At 56.4% G+C, this 14480-nt stretch overlaps 1 protein-coding gene across 5 annotated transcripts in view; it reads right to left on the reverse strand.

Moving 5' to 3' along the window:
- Positions 1 to 14480, reverse strand: part of IPPK (inositol-pentakisphosphate 2-kinase) — a 50051-nt gene that overhangs the window by 5341 nt on the left and 30230 nt on the right. For all 5 annotated transcript variants that reach the window (XM_027835890.1, XM_027835893.1, XM_027835891.1 and 2 more), the window contains 3 exons: positions 8567 to 8639; positions 4555 to 4834; positions 710 to 860 (listed from right to left, as the gene is read on the reverse strand). In XM_027835890.1, coding sequence (XP_027691691.1) covers positions 710 to 860; positions 4555 to 4834; positions 8567 to 8639 — 504 coding nt within the window. The remainder of the gene's footprint in view (positions 1 to 709; positions 861 to 4554; positions 4835 to 8566; positions 8640 to 14480) is intronic.

The following is a 14480-nucleotide window of genomic DNA, read 5'->3' on the forward strand; positions in this document are numbered from 1 at the left end:
ACAGACAGGACAGTGGAGGGAGAAGGGAGAGCCGTGGGCGGTGCCCGGGGAGGGGTCGCGGGGGGAAGCCGCCCTCTCAGAGATGTGGGTGGTGCCCTGCACGTGGGCGCCCAGGGGCAGCCCCACAAGGACAGACGGGACAGTGGAGGGAGAAGAGAGAGCAGAGCCATCAGTGGCTGGAGGACGGAGGCGAAGCCCCCAGTTCGGGGGGTCAGCAGGCCACAGGGGGTGTGGGCAGGGATAGTCTGGGTCCCTGAGAGGCCCCCACTGCCCGGAGGGCCCTGGCATCAAGGACAACGCCCCGGCAGCCTCGGAGTTGCAGCCCCTACGGCCGCAGCCAGGGCTGGAGCGACAGCGCCCTCGTGTGGCCAAAGGGTGAACGCACAGCAGGACACTGGGCCAGAGGCAGGCGTTTGACAGGAAGGAGAAACTGAGGCTCAGCCAGCCTGAGGTCACACGAGCCAGGGGCAGGGTCTCCTCTCCTTCAGCCCGTGGACTCCTGTAGACCCGCCAAGTGCCCTGGCCATTTTATCACCCTGCCCCTCTCTATTTCTTGGTTTGTTCTGGAGCAAGGAGAGAGACAAACCAGTCGCATCCTTTCCCTGTGGCGCCCTCCCCCGGGCCCCCGGCCCCCGGGGATGGTCAGTGCAGGATCAGGCTGGACCCCCTTAGTGCCTGCTGGGATAAACCGAGGCCACTGGAGCCCTACCTCTCCTCAGGAAACTCCTGCAGGTGGCGCTCCACACGGCAGTACAGCGGGTAAAGGCCCTCGATGTCCAGGAGGTCCAGCATCTGGGCCTGCAGAGTCTTGTAGAGAAGGCAGCCCCTGGGCAGCCCCGAGCCCTCTGCGTGACTTTTCCCTGCAAGGAACAAGGCACGGAACTGGCCGCTGCCCTTCCTGGGCATCGCTGGGACCGTGAGCAGGCAGCGCGGCCTTCGCAGGCCTGGAGAGGCCACCCTGGGAACCCGGGGCCACGCTTCCCTCCTCCCTGCTCCGCAGCCCTCAGACCAGCCCTACTGCCTCCGCGCCCATCAATTCTGTTCCCAAAGCAGGGCCCAGCGGCCCCATGTGCCCGTCCCCCCCGCCCCAGCTTCTCGCCAGGAGCCAGCATTGCTTCTCTCAACCCCGGCCCTCTCCCATGCCCAGAATGCACAGACCCTTCTCGGCCTTGCAGAGTCCCTGCCCTCTCCAAGGTACAGGGCGAGGACCCCTGCGTGAAGCCTTCCCTCCCCCGCACTGGCTGGCGCCTCTCTCCCTAACACCGAGAGGATGTCAGTTCACTTTGGGCGTCTGCACCCTGGGTAACAGGCCCAGGATGTGGCCCTCAGGAGGCACTTAATAAATGCTCGATGACTGACTGCTGCGCTGCCCTGCCTCCTAAGCCTTCCTTTGCACATGGATGAACCACCTTCTGTTTCATAAAGCGCACCAATGAGAAAACAGTGCGATACTCCCAGCGGCCTGGCTGCCTTCACGGTTTCACTGCAGGCCAAGCCCACGAGCATTTATTAATCGTCTGCTGTGGGCCAGGCCCTGTGCTAAGTGCTGGGGAGATGAAGCCAGCCTAAAAGCATCCCTGCCCTCCGGGCCTCAGTCTGGCTCCGCCCAGCTGTCTGCAGAGCCGTTATCAGGGGAAGGTGAGGAGGGTCAGTCCTCATGCCTCACTTCTCCACCATATTCAACTTCGCCCTTACATCCTATGAGGCAGCTGGGTGGGGCAGTGGATAGCACCCTGGGCCTAGAGTCAGGAAGACCTGAGTTCAAATCCAGACACTTAGCAGTTGTGAGACCCTAGGCAAGTCGCCTAAGCACTGCCTGCCTCAGTTTCCTCATCTGTAAAAACCCAGGATACAGCAGCACCTAGCTCCCAGCATGGGTGAAAGGATCAGAGACAGCAACTGTAAAAGGGCTTAGCCCAGCGCCTGGCGGATGGCAGGCACTACATAAATGCATATTCCCTTTCCTTTCCCCTGAAAGCATGCCCAGGTCTTCCCGAGCATTAGAAAAACAAGTACAAAAACTCACTTAACTCAGCGGTCCCTGGCGCTTTTCTTTAATCTAGTTAAACTGCTTAGATGCTTCATCCAAGGCCTCCTACATTCTGGGCATCGTGCAAGATGCTGGCGAGTCAGAAGACACAAATGCAACAGTACCCACCCTCCTGGAGCTTACACGCGGGCGTCCCCGCCCCGATCGCCTCCCTTCAATCTCAATATGTCTGTGTGGGAGATGCCAAGGGGTGATGCTATGAAGCGAGGTCTGGAACCCACTCCGCCAGCTTTGGAAAAGGGAGGCTGGCACCCACACGCACACATGTATACACACACGCACACACATGTACATATACGCACATGCACACACACACACACACACAATGACCACACAAATCACTACCATTCAATCAACAGATACACATCTATTAAGCGCTTACAATGTGCCAGGCATCGTGCTAAGCACTGGGGACAAAAAAAGACAAAGAAATGCCCCTGCCCTTGAGAAGCGCGCCATCTACGGGCGAGACAACCTGCAGCACAGCCGTACTACAAACGAGCTCTACCCAGAATAAAGCGGAGCTGATGAACACTGGGAAGGCCCCGGAAGGCTTCCTGTAGGAGGTGGCACTACCAGAAGCCAGGGAGGTCAGCAGGCCGGTGTCGCCTGATCGAGGAGCACGTGGAGAGTCAGGGGGTAGTAGGCGTAAGAAGCCTGGGCGGGGGGGGGGGCTTGCTCCAGGGGGCTGGAGGCAGGCGCTGAGTCTGCTGATTAGGGGGTTACATGATCAGATCTGAGCTGAGGAGACGTGAGAATTCTCAGGACGGAGCTAGTCCTTAAACCTATAGGGTCCTTACATCCATGCTGAGGTGAGCCGGTGAAGCAGGACAGAGGGAGAAGAGAAGAGAGCCCAGGCCAGGACCTGAGGGACACCCGTGGCTGAGGGCGTGGTCTGGAGGAGCCAGCCAAGGAGACAGAGGGGGTGTCCTGAACACCTGGAGAGAAGGGAGCATCAGGGAGGAGAGAGGGACCCACAGTGACCAAGGCTACAGAGAGGCCAAGGACAACAAGGACTGAGAAGAGGCCTTTGGGGGGGAGGACAAGGACGGAGGCCGGACCCTAAGGGCAAAGGGAGAATGAGGAGAGCGTGGAGGCCCCTGTCGTCGGTGCTTTTACGTGGAGTTTAGCCACCACGGGCAGAAGAGATCTAGCATGGTCAGTGGAGGTGGAAGGGTTAGGTGGTAGGGGAGACCAGAGCATGTTGGGAGGCGGGGAGGAAAGAGCCAGTAGGCAAGGAGAGAGGGGGAGGATGGAGGGGCCCATCTGCCAGAGGGGGCAGGATGGCTGGGGTCACAAGAGCAGGGGGAGGGGTCGGCCTTGGTCAGGAGTCAGGCTGCCTCATCATCCCAGACAGGGAGAGAAGAGTGAGGGGCAGAGGGCGCCTGAGTGATGGAGAAGAGGAGGAGGTGAGAGGGGCAGCTCTCTAGACCGGTGACTGGAGGAGCCGGGGGAGGTTTGAGGAGGTGAGAAGGCCTGAGGAGGGGGGCAGAGCAGGATTGTCGGGCAGCGGTGAGGGCCCGGGGGTGGGGCTGCGAGCGACTCCGGGGAAGAGGATGCTGGCGCTGCCTTGGCACAGCGAGGGGGCAGAGCGTGGTCAGTGCAGGGGAGATGGCCTGGGAGAGAATCCAGGGTGAATGGTGAGAATGGAGGGCAGGGTCACAGTTGGGAAGGCGCAGGTGGGAAAGCCAGTAGATTCTGGGCGGCCAGGGGGATTTTGGAATTCTTGGGTATGGAGGTGGACCTGTGGGTGGTGCAAGGCCAAGGGTGTGGCCGGGGGTGGATAGGCATCAGAAGGAGAATCAATGTGTGCGCTGAAGGCCCCTAGGATGAGGGCGGGGAGGGGGCAGGGTGGGCCAGGCACTGATCTCCTTGAGGAAGGGGAGTGACCTGGGGGTCTGCAGACCACCTTCCTCATGAACCTCAGGGGAGGAGGCTACCGAGTGATGGAGAAAGGCGGAGAACCTCGAAGAGGCAGTGGGGAGGGAACAGGATCATTCCCACTCCCCCTCCTGGTACAGTGGGCTGAGGAGTGAGTGAGGGCGCAGCCAGGACTGCGGGGGGTGGGCAGGGAGGCTGCGTCATGGGGGAAGAGGTCCAGAATGAAGGGAAACCGATCCAGACGGAAGATGCTGATAGACGCCCTCTTTGTAGCAGCAAAGAAGAGGAAAGGAAAACGGACGCTGACCGACGGACGGAGAGCGTGGGTGAAACAACCACGAGACACGCAGGGCCGCCCCCGTGGGCAGGCCGCTCAGGGCGTGGAGAGCCTAGGGTCAGAGCGAGCCTCAGCCGCCAGAGTCCGCACGAACCACGGTGAGGGAGGCCGCCGACCTCGGAGGAGCGCAGAGCCCCGTGCCCGTACTGGGGATGGGCCCCGTGCCCGCACCCTGTGCCCACGCCGGGGATGGGCCCCGCGCAGAGCCCCGCGCCCGCGCCGGGGACGGGCCCCCGGGGGATCAGCCGGTGAGGGGACCCCAGGTGCGGGGGAGCAGGAGCCTTACCGTTCCTCAGCAGCTCTTTACTGAAAGGACTGGCTTCACAGCAGCTCCTCCCCTGCGAGGAGGGGACCAGCTTCATGTCCCAGGCCCGGCACTTGTCGGTGCTGCTGAGCAAGGTCAGCGTGATGACGTGGATGAGCTCCTTGATGATCGTCCTGGTGCAGTGCGGCCCGCTCACCAGCCCGTTGGAGGGGTAAAAGAAGGGCTTCAGGTGGCAGGCCAGCTCGTTCCAATCCGCGGCTGCATCCCGCTGGTCCCTGCAGCCGTATATGAGCTCGCCGTTCTGCCGAGAAACAGAAGGCGCACGCACAGGGTGGAGAAGTGCGCTGGGCAGGGCATCGAGTGCCGCGCACGGCTCCACCGTCGCCCACCGCACTCTCTACTCTCCCCCTCCCCCACTTTGCACACTGTTGGTCTCAGCGGGCTTCAGGCGACACAGACATACATCATTGATCCCATTTTACAGAATGAGGAAGAGTGTGGAGGTCAGTTGGTGGGAGGTGAATGAGCTAAGAGAGGCAGCAGGACTAGAACGTGGGTCGTCTGGCTCAGAGACCGCTAGTGTTTTCAGCTGGCTAATTTTCCCAATGGATACGGTCAAATCATTTGAATGGGACATTTCGAAGGATGAAGTCCAAACAAAGGTGACAATGGAGAAAGATGAGAGAAAAGAGACACGCCAGTGCATTGTTGGTGGAGCTGTGCCCTGGTCCAGCCGTTCTGGAAAACAGTATGGAGGCACTCACTGCACCGCCCTGCAACCCAGAGAGAGCACGGAAGGAGGAAACGGACCACCTGCACACAAACATGGACAGCGGCTCTTTTTGGAAACTGAGGTGTGGCCGTCGATCAAGGTGTAGTGGTGTGATGGAAGACTGTTGTGCTAAAAGAAATGATGGAGGGGACGTCTGCAGCGGAACTGTAACAATGACCAAGCATGATTTCTCCCAAGGCCTGCACTGTAGAGAGGTGCTGGTCCTGAAGTCAGGAAGACCGGAGTTCAAATCTTACTTTAGATACTCCAGAGCAGGGTGACTCTAGCCTCTGCCTGCCTCAGTTTCCTCATCTGTAAAATGGAGACAATAATCATGCCTATTCCCAGCCTTTCTGGGAGGATCAACCTGGAAAACCCTTTAGCACACAAAATAAGCCCTAGGACCGACGCCCAAACGCGCTCTTCTGAGGATGCTGGAAGGTCTGCGGTGTGAGTCAGAGTTGGGAATCTGCTAGACAATCCATGTTTGTTAGGAGGACTTCACTTTGCCTTTCTTTTTCAATGGGGACAGGGACAGAGGTGGATTTTTACAAACAGAAAAAATAAGAAAAGTTTAAATTTTTTAAATAGCTCACTGCCGTTTTCCAGAAATCACAGACAATTCAGTTTTCATGTACATGTGAGAGAAGGAGGGAGGAAGGAAGGAGGAAAAGGAGAGAAAGGAGAGGAGGGAAGGGGGGATAGGGGAGGTCCCTGAATCCAGTGGCCCCCACCTCTGACTACACTACACTGTCCCATGCTTTGCCGGTGGGCCCCCGCCACCCCCACAGCCTGGTCCATTCCCAGGCGCCCCAGAGGCAGCAGGAACCCTGGGCCCTGAGACTGCGGACGTCCCCGGACAGCGTGGAGGGTGAGGGAGAGTCTGCAAAGCGAAGGAGGATCTCAGGGTCCCAGCTGTCAGGAGGGGAGGCGGCAGGCAAAGTTTTCAGCGTGAATTAAGAGAAGCTTCCTCCCAGCTGGAGCCGTGGCCCTTCCTGGGAGGTTGGGGTAAGGCTGAGGTCTGTGTCCAGGACCACTGGGTGACGAAGCGCTCTCTACGTCAACAAGGCCGAAAGGGAAATGGGGAAATAAACAGGCAAAGAGCAAACAAAATCACCTTTGTGCAAACGACAAGATGGCCTATCAGAGCCAACTGAAAAATTGATTGAAGCCATCACCTAAGTTGCAGGATATAAAATAAATCTGCCTCAATCCTCAGCATTTTTTTTTTTACATTACCAACACAATCCAGCACGTAGAGATGGAAAGAAAAAAATCCATCTGAAATACTGGACCGACAGACAGTACAGAGCACTTGGAAGTCTATCTGCCAAGACGTACCCAGGAAGTATCTAGAACTACAAAACACTACACAAGTACAGCCCCTAAAAACAGCACAAGGATTCACTGCTCATGGACAGGCCATGCCAACACAATAAAAACGACAATACTGCTAGCCTCAATCAAACTGCCTAAGCATTATTTTACAGAACTAGGAAAAAACAATAATAAAATTCATCTGGAGGTCTACAGGGTCAAGAATCTCAAGGAAAACTAAAAGAAACTGGGAAAGAGAGGCTACCAGAACCACGTGTTGAACTCCACTACAAAGCACTAGTCGGCAGAACTGTTTGGTACTGGTTCAAAAACAGAAAGGACAACTAGTGGAAGGCCTCAGATACACAACACAGAGAAGCAGACAAATGCAAAAGCCTGGGATGTGACAAACTTGGAAGACCCGGCAAGAAGAACGAGGACTCGCTCTGTGACAAACGTTCTGAGCAAACTGGAAAGCAGCATGGCCAAAGCGGGATCTCACCCACCACCTCACACCACAGAACAAGAGAAGCTCCCCCCGGAGACGGACCAAGAGGCCAGATCACAACAGGGGAGAAGAGCCAGGAAGCTGCCATCCAGACCCACGGAAGAGAGCGAGGATCGGGTGACACAGCGGCACCTGCGATTCCGGTGCAGCTCACATCGGAAGAGAACTGGGGAAAGGCCTCACACCCAAGACGTAGAAGGAAGTGGCTCCATCTGTCAGACCGAGGGCCCCTGCCAAGATCAGAGCGATGGTCAGGGGGACTCAGAGGAAAGAATCCAAGCAACTGCGTGGAAACGTGGTCCAAATCACCGATGATTAGAAAGACACAAATTAAAACACTGAGGCTCCAAATGAACGCCAACGCATCAGACTGGCAAAGAGGACCACAAGGGAAAAGGAAAACGACTGGAGGGGCTGTCGAGAAACAGGCCCTTGATGCGCTTGGAGGCGGACCTGTGAATTAATCCAACCATTCGGTGAAGCACCTGGAGATGCCCAAGAAAGGGCAAGGCGACCCACGGGTATGAAAGCATTTACAGTGGCTATTTATGTAATGTCAAAGAACTGCGATTTCAGGGGGTCCCCACCAAGCGGGGAATCTAAGCAAACCACGGTACAGGCGTGTGATGGAGTATTATTGTGCTCGTGTGAGAAACAGCAGAAGGAATGGTTTCAGAGAAGCCTGGAAGACTTCTGTGAACTGAAGAAGCATGAAGTTAGCAGAAGCAGGAGAATTACTTAAAAAACCACAGGATTATAAAGAAAAACAACTTTGAGAGACTTGAGCACTTTGATCAATGAAATGGCCAACCAGGATTCTCCAAGACTGATGATGAAGCACGCTACCTACATGACAGAGGGAGTTAAGAAGGGAGGGAGAGAGGGAAGGAAGGGAGTGAGAGAGAAAGGAAGGAAAGAAGGAAAAGAGGAAGAAAAGCAGGGAATGAGGGAGGGAGGAAGGAAGGAAGGAAGGGAGGGAGGAAGGAAAAGGCAGGGAGTAAGGGAGGAAGGAAGGAAAGAAAAGAAGGAGGGAGGAAGGAAGGAAAGGAAGGAAAAGAGAAAGGGAGGGAGAAAGGAAGGGAGGGAGGGAAGAAGGAAGGAAGGAAAAGGCAGGGAGTAAGGGAGGAAGGAAGGAAAGGAAGGAAAAGAGAAAGGGAGGGAGGAAGGAAGGAAGGGAGGGAGTGAGAGAGAAAGGAAGGAAAGAAGGAAAAGAGGAAGAAAAGCAGGGAATGAGGGAGGAAGGAAGGAAAGGAGGGAAGGAGGGAAGGAGGGAGGGAGGAAGGAAGGAAGGGAACAATACTCAATGCACTCAAAGAAATCAATTTGGGCATGTGTTTGAACAGAATTTGACTTACATAAGGAAGTGATTGATCCTGATGACCTTTTAAAAGTATCAAGCCCCACTACCAAATCTGCCCCAAGAGAAACAATCTTACCTTAAATATCTTTAGGTTGTTCTGTGCTTCCTGTAACAAACTTTTCAAGGCAAAGTGCATTCTCTGTTTATTTCTGAAAGGGGGTAAAGCAGGAGATGTTTTAAAAGTAGTTTCGGTCAGTCAGAAATCCATCAAACGTTGCAAGTTCTAGGCAGAACTAGCTGTCCTAATTCTACCTTGGTCTTGACTGCTATTCAGAAGCTAGCCTTGGGCTGTCCCCTGAAGAGGAGGCCAGCTCGGGGCTAATTCCCTGGAAAGGTGGCTTTCGTACCGTAGGATGTGATTGAAGGGACAGACGCAGAGAAACCCAGGAGGGCCTGTGTGAGCTGCCACTGAGGGAGGTGCACAGGACCAAGAGAACAGGCATGCGACTGCCACAATCCCGGGAGCAATGATGAGCCGTCAGGAGACTGACCGGCGCTGAGGCCTGCCCCCCTGCTCTGGATGGGGGTGAGGGGCTGGGGCTGGGGCATGAGGCCCACGTGGGAACTTGTCTGCTTGAGTACACTTCTACAAGGAAAGGCTCTAGGGGAAGGGAAAAGAGGGAGCGGTAGTGAGGGAGATAACAAAAGGAAGAAAAGACAAATAAAAAACGAATGAAAGCGTTCACCAAAAAAAGAGCAGAAGAAAGGGGACAGAGGCAAGCACAGCAACGCGAGAACTCTGAAGGGATTGTAATCTTTTAAAAAAACGGTTTCCATTCAATTTTACTTTATTTTCAGTTCCTGGATTAGTTTCAATTGCAAAACCTCCACCAGCTTCCCCGCGGCCACTCCAGAAAGGCGTGGATCCATCCCCGACTTCAGTGAGCTGGCCTTATTGGCCGGCCTTGTTCACTCACGGATGCCGAGTTCTCTCACCACAAGAGCTGTTCATCTTCCAGGCCTACCGGCTTTGTGTTGTCTGTAAGTGTGCACACATTCTGTGTACCGATGGTAAGTGGAATCATCTTTGTGGAAGTTTTCCTACATTTTTTTTTTGTTTCAACCACAGGGTGGGATCCCTGCCTACCATGGTAAACAGGCCAGGGTTAAGTAAGCAGACAATTTTTAGGTCACCTTTTCTAGCCCCTTCCTCCTCACACCAGGAAGTGAGCAGTGCGGTCCTTTTTTTTTTTTTTTTTTTTTTAAGGCAATTGGGATTAAGTGACTTGCCCAGGGTCACACAGCTAGTAAGTATCAAGTGTTTGGTCTGAGGCCAGATTTGAACTCAGGTCCTCCTGACTTCGGGGCCGGTGCTCTATCCACCGCGCCACCTAGCTGCCCCTGGTGCGGTCCTTAAAAGGCTGTTCAGACACCCAGGGGGCTGCAGAATCCCACTGCTGCTTCCAATGAGGAGATGACCCTGGGCCTGGGCCACCTATGCGCCCAGGGTTGTGACTCCAGCTCCCACTGTGTCCGCACCTGCTGCTTCGTCACTCGTCTGTCACCACAGGACTCTGAGATAGGTACATATGGTGAAATGGTATAGGTGACGTCTTGTGATTCATGCGTAAACTGGATTTAAGTGAGGCAGAGTTGCCCAAAGTCGTCGGCCTCACTCTTTCCTCCAGAATCATCAGATCCTGTGGCAGGAAGGAGCCAAGATGACTGGGGATGGCCCAGGATGCAGTGGATGACCTTGGCATCTTCTTGTCTGACCAAGCTCTAAGCGCCCCACAGCTCCTGCTTCAGCCGCCTTCATGGCCGACGGGACCAACCATTCTCATCCGCCCAGTCTGCCAGGAGAGGTCTTCACGTGCTTGGGGTACACACCCCCCCAACTCACGAAAGGGTCTGAGACCCCTCGGTTACCCTCAACCTGGTTTAGCCCGTCTGCTGAAGGAGTTTACCGGGGCGTGGCCACCTCGCATACTCCAGCTTCTTGAAGCCACAGGTGAGAGTTGGGTGGATCAGATGGGCACCAAACATGGAGGAGCAGCCCTCACGCCAGAGGTGCTGGTCCTCCCTGAACACACGCTACCCAACTGACGGTCTACAGAGCTGTGCGCCGACCTCCTTGCCGTATGCCTGTCAAACGTGGACAGTCTGCCAGCGCCGTGCCAGGAAACGGCATGGCTTCCGTCTGAATTGTCTTAGGAAGGCTGTGATCTTAGGATCAGCTGGCAGGACAAGGTGCCAGACTCTGAGGTCCTTTCTCAAACTAAACTGCCACACATTCAAATTCTACTGCAGAGAGCGCCGCTGTAATGGGCTGGCCACGTTGTTCAAAAGCCAAAAAGACTATTTTACGGAGAACTCACACGAGGAAGGTGCTCATATGGTGCCCAGAAGAAGCCACACAAGGACACTCTCAAGGTCTCTCTTAAAAACTTTGGAATTGATTGTGACACACAGGACACACACAGGAGCACGGCAGGCCCCCACCACAGAGGGCGCTGTGCAGAGGTAGCTCAAAAAACACGTGAGCTATGCACATTTAGAGCCATCTCCACTCCAAACGTTCACATGGGCTATTTGTGCCCAAGCTGTGGTAGAGCCTTCCAGCTCTCCTGGCCCAACCAGTCAGTCAGACCCCACACAGTGACATCACTGCAGTCCTCTTCAGGAATGAAGGACAACCACCCAGCAACTGTTTTCCGTTCCACATTCTCTCCTTCCCCCCCTCCCCCCCACCAGAAGGCAAGGAACACAAAACCCACTTCTAATCTCTTCTTAAACAAAAATCCAAGCTGCAGGCCGTAGATCCTGGGTCCTGTCTGAGCCTTGTACTGTTCAAGTCTCCAATTCCGCCCTCACAACTGTGGGCCACAGACATGCCAGACCCTCTCTAGAGTGACTGTAGAAACCAGACCTTAGAGCGCTCAGGCCTAGCCCAGGCAGACAAAATCCCGCTCGGGGAAGCCGGGAGGCTCTGAGGAGCCGTCCTCTGGAGGAACGTCAGAAGAAAGGCCTTCTCAGGGAGAGTGCCCAGGTACCCTCAGATCTCAAAAGGAGACGTACAACAGGCCTGCGTGGGAACGAGGGACAGCCTCGCCATGCCCAGATCGATCAGAGGCTGGCAACGGCACCCGAGACAAGAAGGGGACGGTGTGGCTTCGCCGGAAGCCGCAGAACGGCCTCTGCTTAGAGGAGGGGGCGGATGATGGACAAAGGGCAAAGGCACGCTCTCCCACTCCCCCTCAGCGGGAAGGGCTGAGCAATAAGGACTAACGGAGGAAGGGCAGCCAGGGAAGGGGCCGCGGCGGACTCCACCCTCTCTCCGCTACCCCCGACGCCTCTCACACACGCCCCCTCCTCTCCTCTGCCACCCCTCTGGCCTCCCCTGCTCTGCTGCAGTCGCTTCCCTGCCTCGAGTCTCCGTTCAGCCACCAAAGCGCGGTCTGACTACACCCCCCGCCCCCCAAACTCCAGTGGCGTCCTCCGGCCTCCAGGCCGCACGCCTCAAAGCCTCCCACCGTGCACCACTCCTTTACTCCTGTCTCCGGAGAGGAGGAGGCTCTTCACGCCAAGGCCACCCCCCAATCCTACAAATCATCTCCACTCTCTCCCTGCCTCCTGGCTCTGTCGCCCTGAACCGTGAGCACCGCGCTGTGCCTTCCTTCCTCCTCCCCCTCCTGCTTCTCAGCCCACGGCGGCCACGTGGCCGCCATTTCCCCACGTCAGGTCGGATGCTACTCTCGCCTCTTCCTCGTCCCACTGACTCTCAGACAATGCTCAGGCTTGGTTCTCCCCCAAGTGCCCCAACATTCTGTGGCTTCCTTGGCAGGGAAACCAGCCCCACCCTCCGAGCGGGTGCTCATTGAAGGTCAGGGCCACGGTTTCCCTTCCTCCATCCTTCTATTCCCTACCGTGGACATTTCATCAGTCCCCGTGGGCTCTACACCAGCTCTCCACACTCGCCACCAGGCTCACTGTGCCTAAACAAAACTCGGTAACCTTCCCCAAAAACGTGTCCACCACCCTCCAAACTTGCCAATTTCTACTGCGTTCTCCAGGTCCAGAACCTCTTTTTCTCCTTTGCCCCCATCTCCAAACGGCCTCCCCCCAGTCCGCCTCCCCCCGCTCCCAAATCAGACGTCTCTGCCCTCCACAGTCTGGCTCCCACTCCTCTCTGCAGTCTGATGCCTCATCGCTGACTTCCATGAACTCTCTGCCTCGGCTAAGGCGGGCTACTCACTGTTACCCAAACTCAGTGCTCTCTCTCTCTGGCCTGTGACCACTTGGACAAACAGTGCCCGAGGGCGACCTTCAATGGCCCCGCTGCCAGGTGCCCGCTCTTCCGGCAGCCCAGGGGTCGGGACCTTTCCTGTCCCTATGCCAATGGCACTTTGGCTTCTCCGAGGCAGGGGCGGCTTGATCTGTCCCTGGATCCTGCAGGCCTCATTCACAGCAGGTGCTCAGCATGGGAGATGGGTGTCGGGAGCTTCAGAAAAAGCAGGGGTGATTGCCAGGAGTCTCCCATGACCTCATCAGCAGCAGGTCACGCCAGGCTGACCTCACTTGTTTCTTCAGCTGAGTTACCAGACTGGTAGATCAGGGGAATCGGTCGACATCGGCCTCCCGCCAGAACTGTGTATGATATAAAGAAAAGCTGGCTGCGTTCTGGGAAGCAACGTCCCAAACGGTGACTAAACCGTGCTTAGCCTTCGGCCCAGCAACGCCACTGCCAAGGCCCAAGGAGATCAAAGAGAGAGGGAACAAGCCTCGACAGCAGGCCTTTTCTGGATGCCAAGAACTGGCAACGGAGGAGAGAGCCATCCTCGGGAGAACGGCCGACCACGCTGGGCCCTGAGCGCGACGGGAGGAACGCGAAGAGCCGGATGAAGTGACGCAGAAGCAGAGCGACGTTCCCGGCACCAGCAGCGGTGTGAGACTAAGCACTGTGAAAGCCCAGGAGGCGCGCAGCCGTGACAGCAGAGGGCTCCCGCCGCCCGCCTCCAGGCGGAGAGCCCGCAGACTCGGACTGACACGGCCAGTCTGGAGATCTGTCTGCTTGACGACACGTCTTTGCACCGGGGTTTTGTTTTTCTTGTTTTTGTAATGGGGGGAGGGTGGGAAGGAAGGTGGATCTTTGGAGGAAAATTAATTTTTTGGAAAAAAAAAAAAAGCTGCACGCTGAAATCGTTAGCTGGCTTCAGACTGCACTGAAGAGCCCTTCTCAAGTGCAGCAGAATCATGTCGTGGAACTTCAGATTAAGAAGACCTGGATTCAGATCCTGGCTCCATCAAATCCCACTGAAGCGACGCCCTGGGCACGACCAGACGCCCTCTCGGGTCTCTCCCAGCACTGGCATCGTGGCCCGCTCAGGAGGGACGTCCACAGAGGGTGCCACGAGGCTCTCTCCTCAGCCCAGCCTGCTGCACAGTCACCAATGGCTTGGATGAGGACAGACGGAGATGGCCAAGAAATGGGTGCATTTGTCTCCCTGACTGTACTTCTCTGGCACGAGAGACAGCTCTACATGGGAGTCTTTGGGCAGCAACTGCATCAGCAGAGAGAAGTGTACAGACTGATGACTAACCAGCCTGAGAAGGAAAGCTCAAACCCCAGGGACAGAATCAGGAAGGAGGGACTGCACTGACGCAATCCCTCCCAGGCTATGCACTGTGCTGCGGACAGACACGGGACACCAGGAGAGCCCCAGGCCCCAGGCGGGGCGGCCCTCGGGGGCACAAGCCTTCCAGGAGTCACGGAGCTGGATATGGCCGATGGACCCCAAATGAGCGAGAGCCACAAAGGCCGCGAGCAGGGTGTGCAGCTTCGATCCTCTGTCCTTCAGAAAGAACGGCTGCTTAGCCACCCGCCTGGGCTGACCCTGCTGCGCCCCATGTCGGGGTCACCAACGATGCTCCAGACCAGACCTGTCTCCTTGACTGTGCTGGGCTCACTGCCTGAGCTGACCCCCGACATTAATCCAGGTCCACTCTGAATCCACCTTCTTTGACCATAATCATTTCCTTCATGGGGGCCC

The sequence above is a fragment of the Vombatus ursinus genome, unplaced genomic scaffold (genome assembly GCF_900497805.2).
Source record: "Vombatus ursinus unplaced genomic scaffold, bare-nosed wombat genome assembly UNPS02014817.1, whole genome shotgun sequence".
Classification (NCBI taxonomy): domain Eukaryota; kingdom Metazoa; phylum Chordata; class Mammalia; order Diprotodontia; family Vombatidae; genus Vombatus; species Vombatus ursinus.